Source organism: Podarcis melisellensis (genome assembly GCF_964234715.1).
Source record: "Podarcis melisellensis genome assembly, chromosome: 5".
NCBI lineage: Eukaryota > Metazoa > Chordata > Lepidosauria > Squamata > Lacertidae > Podarcis > Podarcis melisellensis.
In genome coordinates this window covers 22,340,449-22,365,172 of record NC_138537.1, presented here as the reverse complement: position 1 = coordinate 22,365,172, position 24,724 = coordinate 22,340,449, and the positions used below count along the sequence as shown (strand labels likewise).

Below are 24,724 nucleotides of genomic sequence, written 5' to 3'. Positions count from 1 at the left end.
AGAAGACGTGGGTTCAAATGGCTTCCACCACGTTTTTTAATGTCTGCTTCCTGGAACAATTTGTGTTTCATCATAGTGTGGGAGAACAACAACTGTCTCCACCCTTTGAACAGTACACAACAGTACTACTACCACCCAAACAGCAAATGTAGTAGTACTGTAGTAGTAATGTAGTAGTACAGTAGTAGTACAGTTATACTGTAGTAGTAATGTAGTAGTACAGTAGTAGTACTGTGTGGAGAACCACACAAAAATTTGGCCTTAGAAATGTGTTCATCGTACCTGAACGGTTTTTTAAAAAATCCAGTTTGCAAAGTATACATTGATTACCCGTCATAAGGCATCGGTTTCTCCATCCTGTTCTGAGTTCCCAGGATGGTCCAGATAAATATCATTTGAGAAATGCAATGTTCTATTAAATCAAAGTGGATTAATAATGGAAAATATAAAGATATTGTGATAGATGAGTGAATGCCTTTGTGCTGCTATTATACAATTCTGAGCCTGTGCTTTTAACTACCTGGTATATTTCTCGTCAGTATTCCCTTTTCCCCGTTTTTGCAAATGCTCACTTTATCAGTATACCCTGCATAACCAAACATTTATTGAATGCATCAACTGTTCCTGAAGCTGGCCTCAGAATGGTATTTTCATGTGGGTGTGCTCTCAAGGCTTTGTTGTTGTTTTTCCAGGAAATCTGCGACTTTCTCCCTGATGCAATTATATTCCAAAATCCTACACTCAGCTGAATTTCTCAGCTACAGTGTTTCCTTTGGATGGGGCAGTTCCCAGGACATTTGCCTGGTGTGCCTTTTATCCACTTGCATTGCTGATTCATTCTTTGAGATCATTGTATATATTTTGTTTGGACACGGTTTAGCGTTCCGTAACAAGCGCTGCATTTCATTACTGACGAGACAGCTGTAAATATATACACTCCACTTTGGACAACTCATTCAGCCAATAGTAACTGTTGCAACCACTGGGTAGTCATTCCTAGTGGTGAGTGGGAGGGCATCATCACTTAAGCATTGTGGGATAGCAGCGTTCATTTCCTTCTTCCTTGGTAATCTATGCAAGGGAAAGAATGCACAGGTCTCCTGGCCTGCCTTTATGCTATATGTTCCAGCTCTCAGTTCCTAGTTGCCTTTCTGCAAAGAAAATGCCCCGTGCACAGTAAGAACCAGCTCTGGGGGGAGTGGTTTTGCAATGACAACCACATTGCAAAGATGATGGTTGCTTTTTAAAAATGTGTATTTCATGGAACTGCTGCATACCAAGTCAAACAACTGGTCCATGTAGCTCAATAGTGACTGGCAATAGCTCTCCAGTTTTTCAGATTCATCTCTCCCAGCCTAGGACCCACGTACCTACGGGACCGCCTCTCCCGGTATGCCCCATGGAGGTCCTTAAGGTCCACAAATAACAACACTTTGGAGGTCCCGAGCCTCAAGGTGGTTAGATTGCTTTCAACTAGGGCCAGGGCCTTTTCAGCACTGGCCCCAGCATGGTAGAACGCTCTGTCACAAGAAACTAGGGCCCTGAGGGACTTGACATCTTTCCACAGGGCCTGCAAGATGGAGCTGTTCCTCCTGGCCTTTGGACTCAGTCTGACCCTTATGTTGCCCTCCCCTTATGGTCTTGATTTATCAGCTATTTTAAAATGAGGCTGCATTTGAAATTGCATTTTAACCTGTATTTTAAATTGGGCCCCCCCTCTTTTCCCCCTATTATGTTTTTACTGTGATTTTTATTGGTGTTAGCTGCGCTAAGCCCGGCTCTGGTCGGGAAGGGTGGGGTATAAATATTATTATTATTATTATTATTATTATTATTATTATTATTATTATTACCTGAAGGTGCTGAGGACTGAAACTAGGATCTTCTTCACACAGTGCTAAGATGCCATAGTCATCTCCCTATAAACTGTATGCTTCCTGAGCAAGAAGCAGAAGTTGCTGCCCTGGGTGTAGTTATTTATGAAGCAGAACTAACATATTCTCATCTTGTTTTAAAGGGTCCTAGGAACACTGCAGAACACAGCAGAGTTTTCTGAAGCCTTTAAGTGTACCAATGCGGAATACATGGACCCCGTGAAAAAGTGCCGCGTTTGGTGATGAAGCTACATAGAGTGGACTCGAAGGAGCAGAAGCTTTCCAGAAATTGAGAATGTTTTGAGGATGGCCGTAGTGGATTTGTCACAAAAAAGGAACGATAACAGAGACATACCAAGCGATGCATTTTCTAGAAAGGGAGGAGGAGGAGGACAAAACATCGCTAAGGCAGCGACTGCCAACAATTACTCTGGCGAAACTCGGGAAATGATAAATCACTGCATACTTAAGGGTTCTTCATTTCTTTCCCCACAATGATCTTACCATTTTAATCCTGCTTTCCATTTAGCCTGCAGATTCTATTTCATGTTTTACCCTTTCCATCGCCACGTTTTTCTATGAAAGTGAGTCCCACCGATTCCAGTGAAACTTGTTTCCAGGAAAGCGCATTCAGCCTTAATGACCTGCCGTCCCGTGAAGGTGTTCCGATATTTATAAATCAGACGAAAGGAGGGAGCACCAAGTCACACGTTAGCTTGGACATGTGTCAAGTGAGTCAAAAGCCTACGATGTGGTTTCTCACACATCTCCTATTACGGCTGGCGTGCTTCACCAAATGCTTGTGTCTCCCAATGTGGCCTTGGGAACTGCAGGGCCTGGAGGAAAAAAGAACCCTATAAGGGACCCTAGCAATTTGCCATTTGTAAATGCTCAAAACTCAGTGCACCCTTTAAAAAAAAAAAGTGATTTGCATCTAGACAACACCAATGGCCCCAGCCATAGTGGCAGAAAGCTTGTCACACGTAAGGAATTTCTGTATTTACAACAAAAGACGTGCACAATCAGCAGGGAACAGGTGAGCGTTACAATACAGGTGAGATGCGGAACCATCTGTGAGATGGCAGTGCTTGCCTGCAAACACCTGCTTATGGGCGCTGTTTCTTGAGAGGTTTTGGTTGGCACTGTCCTGTGCTCTATTTTGACATCCACAATCACTGGATGAAGGCAAAGCCACCGAATAGATCTTCTCCTTCCTCACTACTGTTTTCATCCTCATGGGAGGCAGGTAGTGGTGCAAAGTGCTTCTGACTTACATATTACATATGGCACCCTTGCCCATACAAGACGTCTTCACCCCGTGGACTCGTCTCCAAGCTTTCTTCTGTTCCTTTTCCTTTTCTTTTTTCTTTTCTTTTTCCTTTTTGTGTGAAGCCATCTTCATGAGAACAACCCAAAGACGAAAGTGTAATCTACTTAAGGGATTAACTGTTGACCAAATTTATTGTTTGCTGCTTTCCAGCCAAAACCTATACTGTAGATAATTTATGAAATTTTTTTAGCGTATGTTGTAATCACTGCAGTTGTAATCAAAAACTCCTTCATGTTTTTTCTAAGATTTTCCTGCTTTTTCTCAAAACTTTGTCTTTTTTTTCCAAAGAAGAGGATGAAAAAGTATTTGTAGTAATATATATGACCATACTTTTTATATTTAATTCTGAATTATACCGGACATGAATCGTTCTATATTATTACAATGGGTGTATTTTGTTAGAGTGTCGAGGTACAAACCATTCAACAGATGATTAAGTCTCAACACAGAGATCTCTACTAATAAGATATACAGACTGACTGACTGGTTTTGAGAAGAACTTCTAGAAGCTGGTTCTACAAATGTTAGGACTTTGAAATGTAGCACAAAAGTTGCTTGTGATTCCTTTGAACCAACAGGACATTTTGCTTCAGTAATAATGGTGCATACGTAGGCATTTACATTATGTGGACCCTTACTAGTGATAAGTCTTTTAAATCTGCTACAATAGTTTTCAAATGCCCTCCTGCAGGTGGCCAAGGAACCTACTGCTTCTGGCACTGAAACACACAGATCTTTCCAAATAAATTACTACTTGATACCTCAGATGACTCGAATGGGTCCATTTCTGAGCATTTGAGGACTGCCTGTGCAAATTCTTTTCTTTTCAAGTTTGTCATCTGATAAAGCATTGTGATAATTAAATTTAAGCCACGTGTCCCTTATTGCCTGTACTGTTGCAGTACATCTTTGCTTGGCGTGGAAAGGTGTCACACACACCACACACACACACACACACACATTTGACACTATTAAGTTGGAGGAAAGTGGCTCTTGGAGTGTGCACTGTACATGGGATTACACAGCTTTCTTTGGCAGAAGAACGATCAGATTCACTGCCATGATGTCTGAGATTCAGAAGCTGAAATTCCACATGCCATCATAAATCTCTTCAATGCGCCTTGAGTGATGATTTGGAAAATTTTGACTTCTGCTTGCAGTGAAGGTGTCTGGTGACCTGCTTCTATGGCTGCCCTTTTCTTTCATTTTCTTTTTCAGGCTCCACAGCCATCTCATTTTGTCAAATTGGCATGTTACACCTCTCCAGCAATACTTAGTGTGGGGTGCATCCTTAGGTCTGAACTTTTCTAATCTCCAAGGAGTACCAGTGTCACCTTAGTATTGTTTTGTTTGATCCTCATGCCTGTGGACAGAAACCTTCTGAGATCGAAGGCAAAGGATCCACCTTGCAGACCAGAATGGTCACTGGGGTTGATGTGTTTCAGTAATCTGCTTTAGCAGAAGTTCAGTCCAATCCAAAACAAGTTAAATAGCATTTATAAATGGGCAGAGGAACTTCCCACTAATAGCACCTCTGTCTGGCATGCAATGACCTTCAGGTTACTGAGTTGACACAGGGAACCAGGTGCATATCTTAAGAACGCCCACCTCCCTCCAAGTTTCAGACCAACTCCTCATGAGTAATTATATTTCAAGCCAACTCTATTTTAACACACTTGTGACTGAATGTCTGATGATTACATTGCTATAGTAACCATCAGGTAAAACATGTCCTTGAAACTCACTGTATTGTTCCAATTCAACCTAATAAGACCTAAAAAAATTATTTATTGGATTAGTTCTAGAAATTATATTTATTAGATTCAGTTCAATCCAAGAAAGAACTCAGGTCACCTTCAGCCTCTCAGTATTTTGTGGGCTGAAAATTGTACATCTGCACAATTGCACAAGTCCGTTATTTGTGTCAGCTTGGCACAGAAAATCCATTAAAAAAACAAACAAACCCAGAACTTTTGTGGTTAGGAAAGTAATAGTGAAATACACTGAAAAGTGTGGGAGGAACAAATGATTAATGAGAGATCATATACATATTCCTTGATCACTAGTCAGGGCAGAATAATTGGCTCGAAGATAAATGAATCTGTCAAATTAGGTTTCCCTCAGTTTCTCATTTTTCCCATCTTAAATTCAGTTCTTCACATTTCCACATCATTAAAAAACAACAACCAGTGCTTATGAAAACTCAGCAACGTTTTAGGGTGAATTTCTCCCTCACATACACATTTTTGTATGCAATTCTGCCCAGTAGGCACAATTATTCAAGCCATTTCCCATATATATTGCATTTTTGTATGCTATTTTCATGAATATATGTGTTTCTATGCACACTTTATCCTAGTATATGCACTGTTGTATGCACTGCTAGCCTGGAGACCTGCACTGCAAAATTCAGAGAAGTGTGAATTTTGAAGGATGGCTCTGTTGTGGTTTGCACCCTGTATCAGGAAGCACAAATGACATAGGTTCACATTTAAATAAGAACCAAACTAAATTCCACAGGGTGCTCATTAATTCTGGAGAAAAAGTAGCAAGTGGGGTGCTGCAGGATTCTGACCTGAGCCCATTGTTGTTCCAACATCATTACAGTATAAATGACTTGGATGAAGGAATTGGGTGGGTGCTCATGAAATTTGCAAATGACACCAAACTGGGAGGGGTAGCTAATGCCACAGAAGACAGATTCAGAATCCAAAATGACAGACCGGAACGTGTGCAGAGGAGGACAACCAAGATGATCAAGGGTCTGGAAGCCAAGGCTTATGAGGAATGTTTGAGAGGGTTGAGTACGCTTAGCCTGGAAGAGAGGAGACAGGGATGAGACATTCTAGCTACCTTCAAATATCTAAAGGACTGTCACACACAAGATGGAGCAAGCTTGTTTTCTCCTGCTCCAGTGGCTTCAAGTTACAAGAGATTCCAACCAAACGCCAGGAATAACTTTCTGGCAGTAAGGTCCCTTCCATCTCTACAATTCTATGTTTCTCCTCTATCCCTAGACACGATGGACCTCAGAGGGAATGTTGTTCAGAGTGCCTTTGAGTACTTTGTTCACACTTTCTAAAATAGAGGTCCAAAAAGTTCCTATCAGGACAAGCAACCTGCTGAGGGAAAACACGGAAGGAACACATGAGCCTTGCTTCATGGCCTGGGCCTTTCAGCTGCTCTGTTTCAACTGACCCTCAGAGCCCAAGGTGGAGGACTTGAATGAAGAGCCGGTTCATAGACTTCAGCATGCTTATTTTCTCCACATGATCTCATACACAGAATCACAGATGCCATTTGCAGCAACGCTGGTGTGAAGCAGGTGGACCACCACACACAAACACTCAGCCAGCAGCTGCTTCTGAAATTGCCACTATATTTTCCCCAAGCCATAAAGACAGAATTGGCTGTGCAATTAAATCCACTTAGTGTCATCAACACTTTTCTCCACATTGTTGGTTATCTGCGTGCAAAACAGCATGAAAAAAATGTGTGCATATATGAACTAGACTGGATCTCGACACATAAAAAAAGTTTCGGGAAAACGCATTGTAAACCTCATAAAGGGAAATCACCTTGCCAAAAAATGGAACTCCACAGCACCATCTGGTGTCAGTGTTAAAGGTACCCCTGCCCATACGGGCCAGTCGTGACCGACTCTATGGCTGCGCACTCATCTCGCGCAAGAGGCCAGGAGCCGGCGCCATCCGAAGACACTTCCGGGTCACGTGGCCAGTGTGACTAAGCTGCACTGGCGAGCCAGCACCACTGCCGCACACGGAAATGCCGTTTACCTTCCCGCTATAAAGTGGTACCTATTTATCTACTTGCACTTAGGGGTGCTTTCGAACTGCTAGGTGGGCAGAAGCTGGGACCGAACGGCGGGAGCTCACCCCGCCGCGGGGATTCGAACCGCCGACCTTACGATCAGCAAGTCCTAGGCACTGAGGTCTTACCCACAGCGCCACCCGCATCCCGGTGTCAGTGTTATAACGCGTTTAAAACACTTTTTCTTTACTAATGCAGCTGAGTCCCTAGATGTAAATGCCACCAACATATGGAAACTAAAGAACCATTCTGCTCTGAAGTGCAGATGCCAGGTTTATTGGATTTTCATGATTTGGTGAACTTTTGTGCAAATGAAAACAGTGCTGCATCAAGACAGAAGGAAAAGCTGAGAAATCAACCTTGGGACTGAGGAACTCAGACCTCAGACAAAACTTAAGGAAGTAGGGAAGTACTTGTAGTATCAGGCTAAGGGTCCATTGACTCCAGCACTCTGTTTTCACAGTAATGGGAAGCAGGCACTCTAGGGAGCATTTCCCACAGCAGCGTGGGGATCTGTGTGGATCCCAGTTCAGCTACTGATTGATTGATTGATTGATTGATTGTGTGACTGAGGAAATGGATAAAAGCCCCCCCCCCATCCAAACAATGACTATCATCAGTGCAGGTAAGAAATTATTTTACTTTTTATTTTTATTACCTACAACACTGTTTTATTTATTTTATAGTACAGTACATTTATTATTGCTTTCGTTTTACGGATCAATTGTCTTGTTAGATAGTAAAATTCATGTTAAATTGCTGATTTAGGGGTTGTTTTTAAAAGTCTGGAACGGATTAATCCATTTTGCACTGCTTTCTATGGGAAAGCACACCTTGGTTTAAGAACGCTTTGGTTTAAGAACGATTCTATGGGAAAGCACACCTTGGTTTAAGAATGCTTTGGTTTAAGAACGGACTTCCGAAATGGATTAAGTTCATGAACCAAGATACCACTGTACATTGAATTACTTAACAGTCCGTGCCATGTTTAGAATTAGCTGAAGGAAAGGCTATGGCTGCAATGTTAATTTCAGTACAACAAATAAGCCTATCAAGAAAAGCAGTTGTAGTCAAATTCAGAGTTTGTAACTGGGCAGTAGGTCCCAGAGGCGCCGGGTTTTCCCCAAGATTGGCGGGGCCGGCACACATTGCGTGCTGGTGAGAGCATATGCGCTACACGCAACATCGCACACATCTCCTGACAGTGTTTAGGCTGGCACAGCCTTCCGCTAAGTCACACTGGTCCCAGCAGAATCGAGAGATGCTGTGCAGGTCGGTGTGACCTCGCACCAGGCCTTGCCTTGGTGTCTCCCATGGTGCAGCCTTCTGCGATGGGCCCCTCAACACAGGGGCCGGGGTATCTGGGCCCCCTTCAAACAAATACTGAGGGGACTGAAGACACCTCCGCTCCCTCAAGTTGGCCCACCTGGTAGGTACAAACATAGGAGACAAGTGACTGAATCCTGAGACAAGGCAATCATTGCCTCTCCAACCAATTCCCACTCCCCTTCTCCTTTTAAGCTCACCCCCTGCTTGCCGCTCTGGACTACACTATATATATATTTATTTATACATACATACATACATACATACATACATACATACATACATACCCCGCCCATCTGGCGGAGTTTCCCCAGCCACTCTGGGCGGCTCCCAATCAAGTGTTAAAAACAATACAGCATTAAATACTAAAAACTTCCCTAAACAGGGCTGCCTTCAGATGTCTTTTAGAAATAAGATAGCTGCTCACATTTAATGGGAGGGTGTTCCACAGGGTGGGTGCCACTACCAAGAAGGCCCTCTGCCTGGTTCCCTGTAACCTTACTTCTCGCAATGAGGGAACCGCCGGAAGGTCCTCGGAGCTGGACCTAAGTGGCTAAAAGATGGGGGTGGAGATGCTCCTTCAGGTATACTGGACCGAGGCCATTTAGGGCTTAAAAGGTCAGCACCAACACTTTGAATTGTGCTTGGAAACATACTGGGAGCCAATGCAGATCTCTCAGGACCGATGTCCTGCTCACCATAGAGGGAAGGCGTGGTGTGGACTAATGGTCTGTCAGGAGATACTACAGCTTCCTTGTCTCATGATCAACAACACATTTAAAGGGATGGGTACCTTTGGTGCCCAAATAATGTGCCCATGACTGGGTGGGGGGAGGCGAGCATTAGTATATTAGTATGTTGCCACAATTGGTACAGGACCTAATTTGCAATTTAGTTTGCAATTCAACATTTGTAATTGGTATTTGGCTCACGCCCTTTGGAGCAAGCAAGGTCACTGCTAATTAATGTATTTTGTAGGCCAATGCATGGCAGGCTAATTGCTAGAAGCGTCTCTTACAACAACAGGAAGCGGGGAGTGCAATTTTGTGCCCCAATAGAGAGGCACGCCACAGCGTGGGATGACCCCCAGATCTTCAGTGTTCTGCACACACATTTGGAAACACTTCTAGGAAAACACAGCTGCTTCGGCTGATCGGTTACTGTATCAGGCTACACACTCAATTCTCAGTTTTGACATTTGATTCATGCCACCAGAGCTGCCCAAACAAGCCGAGACCTTTGGAAAGCAGCCAAAAGTCACAGACTTTTGTCCCATTCAGGTCTATGAGACAGAGAAGGCCTAATACTTTTCCCATGACAGGACCCAGTAATAAACACAGGGGAAACACAAACAATAGGCTGAACAAGGGACACGTTTTATTAATAATAAGGGAAATAAGTGCAGGAAGCTAATTTAAAACTCAACCTTGAATGAGCCAAACCCTGCCCATTCCAAGGGGCATGACAAAGTATAGCCTCAAAGCCTGTGGCCCACTTTATGGTGAGTAGGAGGCCTTCTTGCCCCATGCATTCCTGGAACCCCACAACATGTGAGCCTCATGCCCTATATTCAGGTTAAAGGCCCCACAGCCTTTATTATTATTATTATTATTATTATTATTATTATTATTAACCTGCCCTTTATCCCAAGGTCCCAAGGCAGGTCACAACAATTTAGAACAACTTACAATCACAGAAGGAGCATGGGCTCTAAAAATATACATCTCAAGTATCGAAAGCAAATGGCTTCCCTCCTCCCAAAGAATCCTGGGAACTGTACTCAGAGAGATACAATTCCCAGAAAGCTACAGCTCCCATGATTCTTGGGGGAATCCCTGTGCTTTAAATTTATGGTATGGATGTAGCCTTACATGTTACAACTCCCAAGCGAAAACTGCTTTCAGATCACTCGGTGCAATAGCTATTATCCCATGGTGAGCTACAACTACTAGTAGCATGCAAAAAAGAAAAGTCCACAACTGCTGGTAGCCCTCGTTGCATGGAACTATTTAAACAGTCTGTACGTGATGTCTGGGCATATAAATTTACGCCTAGCCCAAAGCGCAAGAGACAGGAGATCTAAAAGGATCAACAAGGGAAGCATCAACGCTTGAAATACTCTTTGGAAAGGAGCCTGGCTCTTCAACAGAATCTATAAATAGAGACCAACTACAGCCCATCATCAGTTCCAAACATCCAAATGAGCCTCTTTAGCATAGTCTATAGATCACTCTGGCTTAGTACTGAAATCCATTCTGTGGGGTGGTCACTCTTATTCCGTTGTCCTGCTCCCCAGATCTCCCTTCAATGTGCCTTGAGGAGACTTATTCAAGGTGAGTCCCCCTCCCTCTATTTCATTCACCTCGCAATTTCTTTGCGACAATGACAAATTGCCTGGGAAAACGCAGAGCAACAAAACGATTCTGATAGCAGATCATTTTTCAACATTAAGAGCAAGTTATTTAACATTTGCCTTATGTTAGAAAGTCTGGAAAGGAACCACAGAGAAGCCTTACAATGAGTTATCCATGCCCTCAGGACATGCCCTGAGTACCGTACTGAACTAACATGTTCATGAGTGCAGCATAGCACCATTTAATGCTTATTATGGGCCATTCTTGTGTTCATGTTATCATATTTTGGCACCTCTTCTCACCCTCCCTGGCAATAAAAGCACACCAGTGACAAATTAAATATCTAAAAATTTGCTGCCCTTTCATGAAGCCCAACATTGGTTGAATTATCCAGAAGTGGCCTCACTCTGCCTAATCGTAGAGGTGGCCCAATTTGGGATTTTCTAAGAGGAAAGACGGACTATAAATGAATATATAATGTGCAGGCCTGGCCCAAGACTTTTTGCTGCCTGAGACCATGGCCAAGTAGACATGCAGAAGCTGACTGGGATGACAGTTGAATGTATCTTGGTGGCAGGGAATTGTCCCCCATCCTATCTGAGGGCAGCAGTTGTGGTAGATGACCCTTGCTCCAAAAAGTGTGGTCAAAATTGAAGGGTTCAGGATCTCAGACCAGACCAAGTTTCATAAAATCATACACAGACTTTACTAAAACAACACTCTACAAGAGAGGGAAAACGCCAAATGATTACACAGATTAAAATAGAAGGTAAGAAAACACCAAACACAGACTTATCCAGTTAATTAACATAAACACTTACACTTAAACCTTAGTAGGCTGAGCAACGGGACAAGATGCTGTTGAAAGCCCAAATAGACACTTGACTGGCTGGCTGACAAGAGCTCCCACCAATCCAGGTTTTTATGGGAACTAAGACCATGGGCGTTCACCTCTTCCACCTTGTGACATTGACCTTGAAGCCTTAACGGGAGACAGCTGTATGTAAGCTCATTATTTCTGAGGTTCTAGCCCATTTCCATAAACCAGTCTAAAAAGGGTGATATCACACCAGCAGTCTAGCTTAAGGAGCAAGCAGCAAGCTAGGGAGCTCTGTCCTCTAACACTTCATTGCCACCGCTTATCCTTCCAGCGTCCACCACTCAAAATGGCCACCTCATTCTTCCTAATGTTAGGGGCAGCCCTGATAGTGGTCCCCAGAGGCCTGCCATTTGGGCTGCATAATGATACACAAGCTGACTATTTAGTACGGTGAACAATGAGTGCATTGTTATAATTCTAGATGGATTTTTTTTAAAAAAAAATTACATTGTAAGCTACCTTAAATCTCTACCACTTATACCAGGCTGGCGGGATGTGTGGATTAAGTGGTGGTATTCCATCAGTGGTTGAACATGCAGGTGAGCAGGAATGTTCTCGGCGGTCTGCCTACAGATGCTAATCAGTAGAAGGCCCCCAAGTGGGATGTTCTGAGGCCAAGGATGAGATAGCCAGGGATCTGCTGGATCCCAAGCTGTTCTCATATCGTCACACAGAAGGATCAGGCCCAATCAGGCCCAGTTGTTTTCCCCACTACCATCCTAGCCCACTCTATTGTGGTGAGGCAAAGCAGGAATAGCCATAAACTCCTTGGAAGAGGGCAATTTGTCAGTTCCTGTGCCGTTACTTCACACAAATCTGTGAGGGGACAAAACAGCATTGAAGGAGGGAAAGATGGGCTGCTCACCTGTGCAAACTGGCCTTAAGATGTGAGAAAGAAGCTTGCAGGGTTGTTTTCCTGCTTAGAGAGGTCAAATCTTGAACATTAAAAAAGAAGTTTTTGTTTACAATTGAGGGTGCTCAACATCATGAATCAATTTTCATCACTTTTCAGGACGAAAGCAGGCAAGGCTCTGCTTTTGTTAAAATTGCTAGCCAAGTTCCTTTTGGGATTTGGTGGTACAGAATCAGGATGCTGAATGAGAATTGCAACATAACTATGTCTTTCGTTATGGGCATTAGGAAATCAACATGGCCTTGGAGGAGGTGGGTAGCAGGATTCATACACAGATGGAGGCTGGAAAGCTAGTGCCAGTGCAGACAGAGCAGGAGGGCAGAATAAAGGACTGTTAAAGCAAGGTCAGGCTTCTACAGACTTCAGAAGTGGAAGCACCATAAAGAACACAAGATGAACCTGCTGGATCCTGGTATGCCCCGCAGAGGACCTTAAGGTCCACAAATAACAACACTTTGGAGGTCCCAAGCCTCAAGGAGGTTAGATTGGTTTTAACTAGGGCCAGGGCCTTTTCAGCACTGGCCCCGATGTGGTGGAACACTCTGTCAGAAGAGACTAGGGCCCTGCGGGACTTGACATCTTTCCACAGGGCCTGCAAGACAGAGCTGTTCTTCCTGGCCCTTGGTTTGGACTCGGTCTGACCCTTATGCTTCCCTTCCCTTACGGTCTTGATTTATCGGCTACTTTAAAATGAGGCTGCATTTTAACTTGTATTTCAAATTGGGTGTCCCCCCCCTTATGTTTTTACTGTGATTTTATTGGTGTTAGCCGCCCTGAGCCCGGCTCTGGCCAGGGAGGGCGGGGTATAAATAATAATAATTATTATTATTATTAGTCCAGCATTCTGTTCTCACCGTGGCCAGCCTGACACTTGTGGGAAGCCTGCAATCTGGGCATGAGCACAGCAGCATTCTGCCCACTACCTGGGATTCTCAACAACTGAGACATTCAGAGACATAACACTGTTGTTCTGCTATGAATAAGGAATCTTATGTAGGCTTTTCTGAGAATGGAGCCGGCACAACAAGGACTGACTGTGAAAAAGTCGCTCAGCAGGCAGGTTAGTGGGCGGCAGAATAGGAAGGGCATGTGTTGTAGAAATAGCTATGGTCCCCACCTGATGCAAAGAAAATTGAAATGACTTTTTTTAAAAAAAGAAAAGCCACCGGTCTTCCATGCCATTTACTGGTAGGGCAGAAAACAGGAGGACCACAGTAGGTGAGGCTAGAACCAATGCCAGGCAGAGCCAACTCATCCTAGTTTGTCCTCATCTACCTCACTGCTGAGGGACGTGGGTGGCACTGTGGGTTATACCACAGAGCCTACGACTTGCCGATCAGAAGGTCGGCGGTTCGAATCCCTGTGATGGGGTGAGCTCCTGTTGCTCGGTCCCTGCTCCTGCCAACCTAGCAGTTCGAAAGCACGTCAAAGTGCAAGTAGAAAAATAGGTACCGCTCAGGTGGGAGGGTAAACAGCGTTTCCGTGTGCTGCTCTGGTTCTCCAGAAGCGGCTTAGTCATGCTGGCCACATGACCCGGAAGCTGTACACCGGCTCCCTCGGCCAATAAAGTGAGATGAGTGCCGCAACCCCAGAGTAGGTCACGACTGGACCTAATGGTCAGGGGTCCCTTTACCTTTACCTCTCTGCTGAATGCTTCTCTCAGGTAACACTGAGATTAAGGAGGAGGAAGATGACACCCAGTTCCACCCCCTGGACAGGTTGTAAGGAAGATGGCAGGAAAGTAGGTGCTGGCTGGGGCAGAGTGAAGTTGGGAGGGAAGTTCCCCATTTACCCCAAATGGACCAGCATCCATGAGATTGCAGTATAAAGACAAGATCCTGCAAATTTAGTATCTGCTCACTCCTGGATTAGGGACCTCTATATCGTACCCATGAAGTGTAATCCTAAATTGTCAGGAATATATAGCTTGGGGTGAGAGGAGAAAGAGGAAGAAGTGATCTGAGGGATATAATGGCATAAAACAAAATACTGACAGTGTGACCATTAACAAGATGGTTTTGGTGATATACATTATGGAAGTTCCAGGTGGGTGAAGAGAGTTATCGAAATGCATGGTAAGGGTTAACATACTGTCAGGGGTTCAGGAGCAGAGGCACAGGGGAAAGAGGAAGCGGAGAGCGAAGGAGAACAATCCGAGGGCAGCGTAGGTGAGGATGACAGTGGGGGAAGAGATTCCATGAGCCTGTCCAGTGATTCGGAAGATTCCCAGAAGGGAGCACCGATAGCCAGAGCAAGGGGGGTCCCGGGAGGGACGCACCAGAAGCAAGGGACCAGCGGTGACTCCCAAAGCAGCAGCTGGAGATCGGGACCAGTTTCCCCACCAGAGCGTAGCGGGGGGTAAGAGTCCCATGTGTCAGGACCCGCTTCCCCTCCAGGGGAAAGAGAGGATGAGTCAGGGCTGACCACGCCCCTATCGCTGAGTGAGGGAACAGAGGGGAAGTCAGATCCAGCGAGCCCCCCCCCCCCCCGAAGGGGGAAGCAGTGACAGAAGCAGCGTAACGATCAGGAGGAAGGTTGCCGGCTGGGCGCGCGCGCCAAGTTCAAATGCACAGGCGCGCGGGACAGCTGGGAGCGAGGATTGGGAGCCGGGGACTCTTCAGCATCAGAAGAGTCCAGAAAGGGCAACACCCCGGCGGGCAGACGGACCCAGAGGAGAAAGGAGCAAAGGAGGAGGTGGAGCAAGGCTAGGGTCTTGAACTGGTGTCTGGGGGGAGGAGATTCAGACGGAGCTTCAGCGGTCTAGGGTTGAGACGTAGAGCTGCACGCCGCGGCTTTGGAATCAAAACTGAACATTAATAAAGACTTTTGTATATAACAAGAACTGGCGTTAGTCCTCTGTGAGCTGGGACCTTGGGCAGCTCTGACACATACGTTTGAGATTGTGGAGTTGCCTTTTGAACACTTCCTTGTTGTGGTTTTATTAGTGTGTGTGTGTGTGTCTTTCAAAATTTATCTGTTTCCCCTCCTGCGTTTAGCAGCGCATAAGCGAAAAGCAAAACATTTTCACATCAACAAAATATTTTCTCTCTTTTCCTCACACTTCAGTTTCAGTTTATGGGGTTTTAATTATAGCCTCCAGAGTCCATAAATAAAACAGAGAGAAATGAAACGCCTCCTTGCGTTTTGCTAATTGTTGCACAGCAGCCGTTGAATGCAAAGGCGGCGCCATCTACTGGTTTTTATGCACCAGATGCATTGCTCCAAAAAGTGATACAGTATTAGAAACACGCAGCCCCACCATGTGGCAGACAGTGGCCAATACGATTACTATACCAGTCATTCAAATGGGGAAAAGGCTGCAATGTAGTGTCGTGTTGATCTTGTCTTTCATGAAACACCATGCAAAATGGTTTGGCGTGTACAATTTCTTCTATAAATGCCTTATATGTTGCATGAGTCGGAATTCATACTGTTCAAACTGATATCATACAATGTGCAGGTAAAAGGTAAAGGTAAAGGTACCCCTGACTATTAGGGTCCAGTCGCAGATGACTCTGGGGTTGCGGCGCTCATCTCGCTCTATAGGCCGAGGGAGCCAGTGTTTGTCCTCAGACAGCTTCTGAGTCATGTGGCCAGCATGACTAAGCCGCTTCTGGTGAACCAGAGCAGTGCATGGAAATGCTGTTTACCTTTCTGCCAGAGTGGTACCTATTTATCTACTTGCACTTTGACGTGCTTTCAAACTGCTATTCCTGACAATTTAGGATTACCAATTGGCCTGCAGGAAAAGACCAATCAGGCTCCAGGAGGGAAGCAGAATCAGCCAATCAGACGGGACACATTGTGTAAATAATGTATATAAAAGCCTGAAGTTTGGGAGGGCAATTCAATCACTGTTTTACAAGTTGCAATAAAGAGCATGAAATCACTACAGGACTCCGACTTCAGATTGCATTTTACACAGAGGGCTATTGAAACAAAAGGAAAGGAAAACAATGAGATGGAACAAGTGATTAGGCTGGCATGAAAAGCCTCTCTTCGTGATTATTCCACTCCATGCACTGCAACACAGCAGGTGGGCAGCACTCCTCAAAAACACCAGATAGTGGGAGTCCTGTTGGGAGAAAAATAGTCTTCCTGGGCAATGAGCCTAAATTTTAAGAGCAAGGGGTTTCTGTGGGGTGGAGTCATGACTATTGATTGGAAGTCTTGTCCTGTCCATGGCATTAGTGTGGGTGTGTTTAAGGATTTCCCAGTCTACACCATAGGAATATGGTAGAAGTTCAATTGAAATAAAGGGCACTGGGAATTAGCTCTTACCAATCTACCTAAAATTCATTATTCTGGTTAGCCTTTAATTCACAAAAACCAAATCTAGTTAAATGTATTCCAAATTATATTACCCTTCCCACCTAGTCATGCACACCTATGCCCCCAGAATCCTCTGTCATATTTTAAAGATCAGGCTTCTGCACTTTAAAAACCTCTGTTTCCTAGAACTATGTTTGAACACAACTAAAGTGTCCAGAAACCTGTGGCCTTCCAGATATTGTTTGACTCCAATTCCATTAACCTCAGCCAGGAAAGCCAACAGTGAGGGCGTTGTAGCTGAGAAACATCTGGAGGACCACAGGTTCCCCATCTGCACCAGAAGCAAATCTTAGGATACAGAATCAGAATCATAGAACAGCTGGAAGGGACCACAAGGGTCAACTGGTCCAACCTCCCACAATACAGGAATCATTCACCCCATGTGGGGCTCAAACTCCCGATCGTGAGATTGTTGTGTAGAATAACTGAAAATAAATTATCAATGATAGTCTGACTAGTTGTTCAGAGGTATAGAGCACAAACACTTAACCCCATTTTTCCAACCATAACCAGGGCAAAGTAGGAATTTTTATATTGCCTTTGAAATGCTTGTTTCCATGGATGAGAAAAATGAAGTTGGTAGCAAGAGATTAACGAACAGCATTCTAACCCTAAACATCCAATTCAGTTTTAATACAAAAGTTTCTTAAAGGCTACAAAATTGCTTGGTTATTAGTTCTGCATTAAGCACTTTGCAGACAGAGAGTATATGTCATGTCTTCATTGTAACATACAATGGTTTGCACGGTATATTTAAACAATAAATAGGCATTTCTTCCTCGAATTCCCGAAGTTCTTTTGCAAAGCCTTCTTTCCTGCAGAACAGAAACAGAAGTTAATAAATTATTGCGATGACATGAAAACACTTCTCTGCTACACACGTGGGAGGACATACTTACCCTCTTTTAAGAGAAGACAAACCAAACCATTAATACACACCCTGCAAGCCATCCAAGCAAGAGGAGGGCAGGTACAACATAAGTGGAATACGGGATTGGCTCTGAAGAAAGAAAATAAAGGTTTTATTCACATTGTGGTTGGAGACATAACGTATGAAGGTCTTTAAGAGGAATATTTTGATTCCAGAGACTAGGAACCCATCAAAGGTTTAGAAAAGGATACCTCTCCCAGCCAGGCAGCCCAGTCAGTCAGTTCAGGAACTGTCCAAAGGTCCCAGAGTCTCACTGTGTGGCTCAACCCTGCTGTGCCGCCAATCACTGCTCTCTGCCTTAGCAGGCAGAAGTACCACATTGGGAGCCAAGCATTCATCCCATCCACCATGATGGTTAAGGCATCTGAACTGCAATGCCCTGCCATACACTGTATTTTTCACTCCATAAGACACACTTTTTTCTTCCTAAAAAGTAAGGGGAAATGTCTGTTCGTCTTATGGAGCAAATGTGTGGTCCCTGGAGCTGAATTGCCCAGGGGCAAAAAGCAGATCATGCTTTTTTAAAAAAAAAACAAAGCTGCTGATCATTTGCTGATCCAGGAGAGAGATAAGGGACACTAGAGATAAAGGAGGCTGCCTGGGAGGGGGGGAGGTAAAAGCCCATGGATCCTCAGGATTTTTACATTGGGTCACCCCAAATTCACAATCAGATCACATAGCATGTCCATGGCTACAGCCTGCACCAAAAAAATCACGTATCCACTTTTTCCTGGGGCTGCAATGGTGCACAAATGTGGTTACAAAGCACGTATCCACATGGATCCTCAGGATTTTTGCATTGGGTCACCCAAAATTCACCATCAGATCACATATCTTTGGCCATAGCATGAACCACAAAAATCATACATCCACTGTTTCATTCGGAATATTTTTTTTCTTGTTTTCCTCCTCTAAAAACTATGTGTGTCTTATGGCCAGGTCATCTTATGGAGCGAAAAATACGGTAGATCCATGAAAGCTGTTGATTCCATTGACCTATAGTCCGTGGACTTTCATTTGGGTTAAGTTAAGGCGCTGCCATTGCAAAAGGGAGCTAACCTTGGCTCACATTCAGAAGTGGCGTCACCACCTGCCCATTGCTAAAATGACTACCTTGGGGTCTGGCAGGGAGGAGTTTTTCAAGGAAACCATGGCAAGAGCAGGAGGGGCAGGGGAAGAATGCCGCACAACTTCATTGGGTGAGCATCAGCAGTCTGGCGCTGGCTCTGATCCAAGTCCCCACAAACCTAAACACTTTATGATCCACTCAGTTTCCTAACACGGAGGAAGCACTTGCTTATATTTCTCCTACTGAAACCAAAAGGATCTACTTACTTATTGTTACAAATACTTATAACCTCTCCTTCGCTGTATGGTCCCAGGGTGGGACATGTAAACACACACATACCAATATAACAAATTAAAACAGCATATAAGCAGCATATATAGATATGTGGAATGGTGATGAATGTTGTTTTTGGTTTACTGCTGATCTTAATCTTCTAAACGGTTGTATTTAACCATTTTCACCTACAATTTTACTTCTGTAAACCGCTTTGATGGGTTGTTGTTGTTGTTGTTTTGCAATTCAGCAGTGTATAAATTTTACAAAGTAAATATATGAACCTCAATTAAAGCCACACTTTTAAAACCACCTCACAACTAACAATTAAAAATAATGAGCTCGGGGACTATATAATCACCTGTTGACGCCATTTTTGTACCGGACATGTTGCTTGCTAATAGTGGGCAAACCGGCAGCTTAGTTTGGTTGCTAAAAGAGGAGGGTGATATAAGCCATAGTCATTACTATGTACAGTGAAGAGATTTCACTTTTTGCTCACTGAAAGGACTGCCAATTTATTTATTTATTTATTCGTTGTGAATGTAGGAGCAAATACCCAACAATTATAGTTCTCCCCTGTTCCCCACCCATAACAGCCCTAACTACGTCTAGCTGTATAAGCAATAATAAAATAAAACATCAATTCAATCGCTGCCGATTTAAAAAGTCTCACTCCATAGGTCTCCTTGTGTATTTATTAGTGTATTACACATCTATCCCATCCACCCCCGTGAGTTCAAGATGATGTCCTTTTTTTCCTTTCTGCTTTATCCTTGCGATAACCCTGTAGGTTAGGCTGAGAGACAGTGCTTTTCAGCACTGCAGCTGAAATTGATTTCCTCTGGCATGAGGTCACCACAGACTTATTGGTACTGTGTTATTTGCCTGGAATTTTCACATATCCAGTCCGAATGGCACTGCTGCCCTGTCAGGTGTCTCAGGTGGCTGCCCAGCTCCTTTAGAAAGCCTCCATCTCTGATTATTATTTTTTAATCAAACTTACACAGTTGAATGTCTGTGTGCCACAAAGCTGTTAAAGGTACAAGGGTCCCGTCAACCCTAAACCATGCAAAGAACTCAAGGTTAATGTTATCAGGTCTTGCCTCAGACTAAGCTTCATCTGGCAGTACCACATTGTTTGAATCTAGAGAAAAATTAGAGTCACAAGTAGCAAGGAAAGCCCCAAAAGAGCTTCAAAATCAACTGGGAAATCCATTCTCTGTTATTTGGAGAAGGGAATTCCAGAAGCAATCATAACTCTGGTTAAATACAACGAAAGAAGGGAACAGACTAATATTGCAGAAAGCAATTGCTCTGAATGTTGCCTGACCATGTTGTTTCATAACTTTCATTCTACGAGGGCTTGATATTTATTTTAAAAAGGAAGGAAGGAAGGAAGGAAGGAAGGAAGGAAGGAAGGAAGGAAGGAAGGAAGGAAGGAAGGAAGGAAGGAAGGAAGGAAAGAAGCAAGCAAGCAAGCTCTGGGACTAGTACAGCAGTACTCCCTCTTGGCAGTCTTGTGTTCTTCATTAAGCAAACAATTTCATCACAAGAATGCATGACACAGTGTAATGGTACTATTTTGGACACTGTTGCAACACAGGCTAAACTTGGGTTACCTGTGAATCATTGGAAAGGATCCTACTGCTTGAGGGTGCACAGAGCACCCAGAAATGCAATGCACTTCACAGACATTTTTGCAATATGCAAACCTTACATACACGACTCATCACCATAGCATTAATTTGTGTATATATATATATATATATATATATATATATATATATACACACACACACATAATAAAAAGTTATTAACTTAATATTCCTTAACAGGGTGGTGGAAAACTGCAGAATAATGATAACAAAAATAACAATAACAATAATTTATTATTTATACCCCGCCGGGCCTCCCCAGCCACTCTGGGGTGGCTTCCAACAAAATATTAAAATACAGTAATGCATCAGACATTAAAAGCTTCCCTAAACAGGGCTGCCTTCAGAAACGTTCTAAGAGAGCAAAGCCATAAAACATGCTCTTTAACCGAGATCCAATTTAGCTGAAAGAAGACAATGAAAGGGGAAGAGTCAGAGACATTGAAACACCCACCATATGTCATGAGGCAATGAGCAGCTGGCTGGGAGAGATACTGTTTCAGGGGAATCATTAAAGGCATGAAGGCCTGCCAATGGCACACAAATAAATGGGGCAGACATCAGTGCAGGTTGCCAGAATAAATATCCCCAGAAGCCACTCCCTCTGGGGTAATACATAAAATGAGTTCATTGGTTTCTTCATTCCAGAGATGACATTTGTGCATTCTCTCTCTCAGTTAAGAAAACTTCAGTACAAAAACATAATAATTAAAACGGTCATAAAAACTACCAATTTACAGTGCACGCCTATACATGCCCATTTGGAAGTAAGCCCATTGAAACTGGTGGCACTTACTCCCAGGAGGTATGATTGCAACAAAACCTAAAGCTTTCCTTTTAGGAATCCTAGGTGCCAAAATCCCAAGTGGAGATGCTCCTTCAGGTATACAGCAGTGTTTCCCAACCTTGGGCCTCCAGATGTTTTTGGCCTACAACTCCCATCATCCCTAGCTAGCAAGACCAGTGGTCAGGGATGATGGGAATTGTAGTTCAAAAACAGCTGGAGGCCCAAGGTTGGGAAACACTGGTATACAGGACCGAGGCCATTTAGGGCTTTAAGGTCAGCACCAACACTTTGAATTGTGCTCAGAAACGTACTGGGAGCCAATGAAGATCTTTCAGGACCGGTATTATATGGTCTCGGCAGCCACTCCCAGTCCCATACCAGATGAAGCTGGTAAACAGCTGCCCTGGACACAGAATTGGCCTGTGCCTCCATGGACAGCTGTGAGTCCAAAATGACTCCCAGGCTGCACACCTGGTTCTTCAGAGGCACAGTTACACCATTCAGGGTCAGGGAGCCCTCCACACCAGCCCGCCCCCTGTCCCCCAAGAACAGTACTACTGCCTTGTCAGGATTCAACCTCAATCCGTTAGCTACCATCCATTCTCCAACTGCCTCCAGACACTCACACAGGACCTTTACTGCCTTCACTGGTTCTGATTTAAAAGAAAGGTAGAGCTGGGTATCGTCCGCAAACTGATGAACACCCAGCCCAAACCTCCTGATGATCTCTCCCAGTGGCTGCATGTAGATGTTAAAAAGCATGGGGGAGCAGACGGGACCCTGAGGCACCCCACAAGTGAGAGCCCAGGGGTCTGAACACTCATCCCCCAACACCACTTTCTGGACATGGCCCAGGAGAAAGGAGCGGAACCACTCTGTTCATAGTTTCAAGTTCTATTATTAATCGATAATCAAAAGCAATGTAAAACAGAATTTTGATGCTCAGTTCTCCTTAAAAGTACACACTGTACTGTGCTTACATTGGCTACATTTTCAAACTTATTTTTTACAGCATGGTAGCTACATTTAAATCACAGTACCATTTAAGATTACATGCATTGGGTTCATCTGTAGAGCTAGTAACTTTAGCTTTCTGTTGAGAAAGGAAAAGTATTCAGCTTCTCACTCCTACTAAAGGATGCTTGCAGAATTACCAAACAATCAAAGTAATGCAGAAGAAAGAAAAAGCACTTTTTAAATAATCCAATGAAAAACAAGACTAGGTTGCTAATAAATGAAATTGCAGTACCCTAAAAATAAAAGAGCCCAACCACAAACTTAAAGAGGAAGGACTAAGCTCTTATCCATGACTTTTGCATACAGGTGATCAACAATTCTAAAACATTTTGGCTTTTCACCATACCTGATTTTTCCATTCCTCTCTTGTGTGTCTAAGCAGAACTGATTTAACGTTCGACTCTGCTGTTACATCTCTGAAGCTTCTGGAGCTTTAAATAGAGCAAAATCTGGAATGCATTGCACCTGCTTCTTTCACTAGTGTAAGCTGCACGTTATTTGCATTCAGTGGTTGGAAAAGACAGGAATTTGGGCCCTTACACTTTACAGGCCATTCTGTCCATTATTAGTGTAGAGCAGTGCTTTGAGAATTCTCACGTGGTGTTTTCGCCGGTCAGTCAAGCAAATTCTGATACCTTTTTTATAATGACTCTAATAAAGCTAAGGCAGAGGTAGTCAAAATGGTGCCTTTCAGATGTTCTTGGATGACAACTCAGTCCCAGCCAGCATGGTCAAGCATGATAGGAGTTGTAGTTTGTTTGTTTTTCCCCAATATAATCTTTATTAGTTTTCCAAATTTCACACTTTAAATACATATTATATTACATTTTGCATTTGTAATTTGCTCCTATGAGCTGACTTCCCTCTTCTGGCTTCTTTTTGTCACTTCCAAATTTTTCGCAATGTCTTTTATCCCATTGCATGGGAGTTGTAGTTCAATGACCTCTAGAAGACACAGCATTGACTATCCCTGAGCTACGGAACATGTCATGATGCAGTTCATCCCTGCACGGATATAATCACAAACTTGATGCTTTTTCTCACTGGGATTAGGCATTAAATGAAGCTTTGCTTAAAACTTTGCTCCAAAGTGGAGGACTTATATTTGACTCTTTCATCTTGAGTGTCATTTCACTTTTATCACCAGGCCAAAACAGAATAAACTTTAGCTGGACCAAAAGGAGAATGGGGATTATGGGAAAAAGGAATCACAAAACTCTGGATGCCGTAAGCTTCTGTTCCTATTTTAGGAGGTATTCTCTATTCTGGTGTAATGCTAATGACCGCACCAGGTTCCCTTGAGATATTTTGGACTTCAGCTCCCATCATGCCCCAGCCAGCATGGCAATGGTCAGGGATGATGGGAGTTGTAATCCAAAATACCTGGATGATATCAGGTTGGGAAAGGCTGACTTGAATTTATAAGATATAACCAAGTCTGATATGAATGTATTTTCCACACGTTAAATTGCATAGGATTTAGATTATGGTGCAGAACTCAACATTATATAATAATATAATATTAATTTATTATTTATACCCCGCCCATCTGGCTGGGCTTCCCCAGCCACTCTGGGAGGCTTCCAACAGAATATTAAAATACAATAACCTATTAAACATTAAAAGCTTCTCTAAACAGGGCTGCCTTCAGATGTATTCTAAAAGTCTGGTAGTTGTTTTTCTCTTTGACATCTGGTGGGAGGGTGTTCCACAGGACGGGTGCCACTACCGAGAAGGCCCTCTGCCTGGTTCCCTGTAACTTAGCTTCTCGCAGCGAGGGAACCACCAGAAGGCCCTCGGTGCTGGACCTCAGTGTCCAGGCAGAACGATGGAGGTGGAGACTCTCCTTCAGGTATACTGGCCCGAGGCCGTTTAGGGCTTTAAAGGTCAGCACCAACCCTTTGAATTGTGCTCGGAAACATACTGGGAGCCAGTGTAGGTCTTTCAAGACCAGTATTATATGGTCTCAGCGGCCGCCCCCAGTCACCAGTCTAGCTGCCGCATTCTGGATTAGTTGTAGTTTCAGTTTGAGCACTTATGTGGGCCAGCCCTACCCTTAGGCAAAGTGAGATGGCCATTTCAGGCAGCTGAGTTTGGGTACCATGAAAAGCAACCAGATTGTTAGTCATATAGTTTATTGTTACTGTAT

General features: G+C 43.8%; 1 protein-coding gene across 2 annotated transcripts in view; it reads left to right on the top strand.

Annotated features, from left to right (window-relative positions):
* Window positions 1-4,088, top strand: part of MME (membrane metalloendopeptidase) — a 64,362-nt gene extending 60,274 nt beyond the window's left edge. For both annotated transcript variants that reach the window (XM_081910969.1, XM_081910968.1), the window contains one exon: window positions 2,018-4,088. In XM_081910969.1, coding sequence (XP_081767095.1) covers window positions 2,018-2,056 — 39 coding nt within the window. In that variant the 3' untranslated portion in view covers window positions 2,057-4,088. The remainder of the gene's footprint in view (window positions 1-2,017) is intronic.
* Window positions 4,089-24,724: the final 20,636 nt, after the last annotated feature.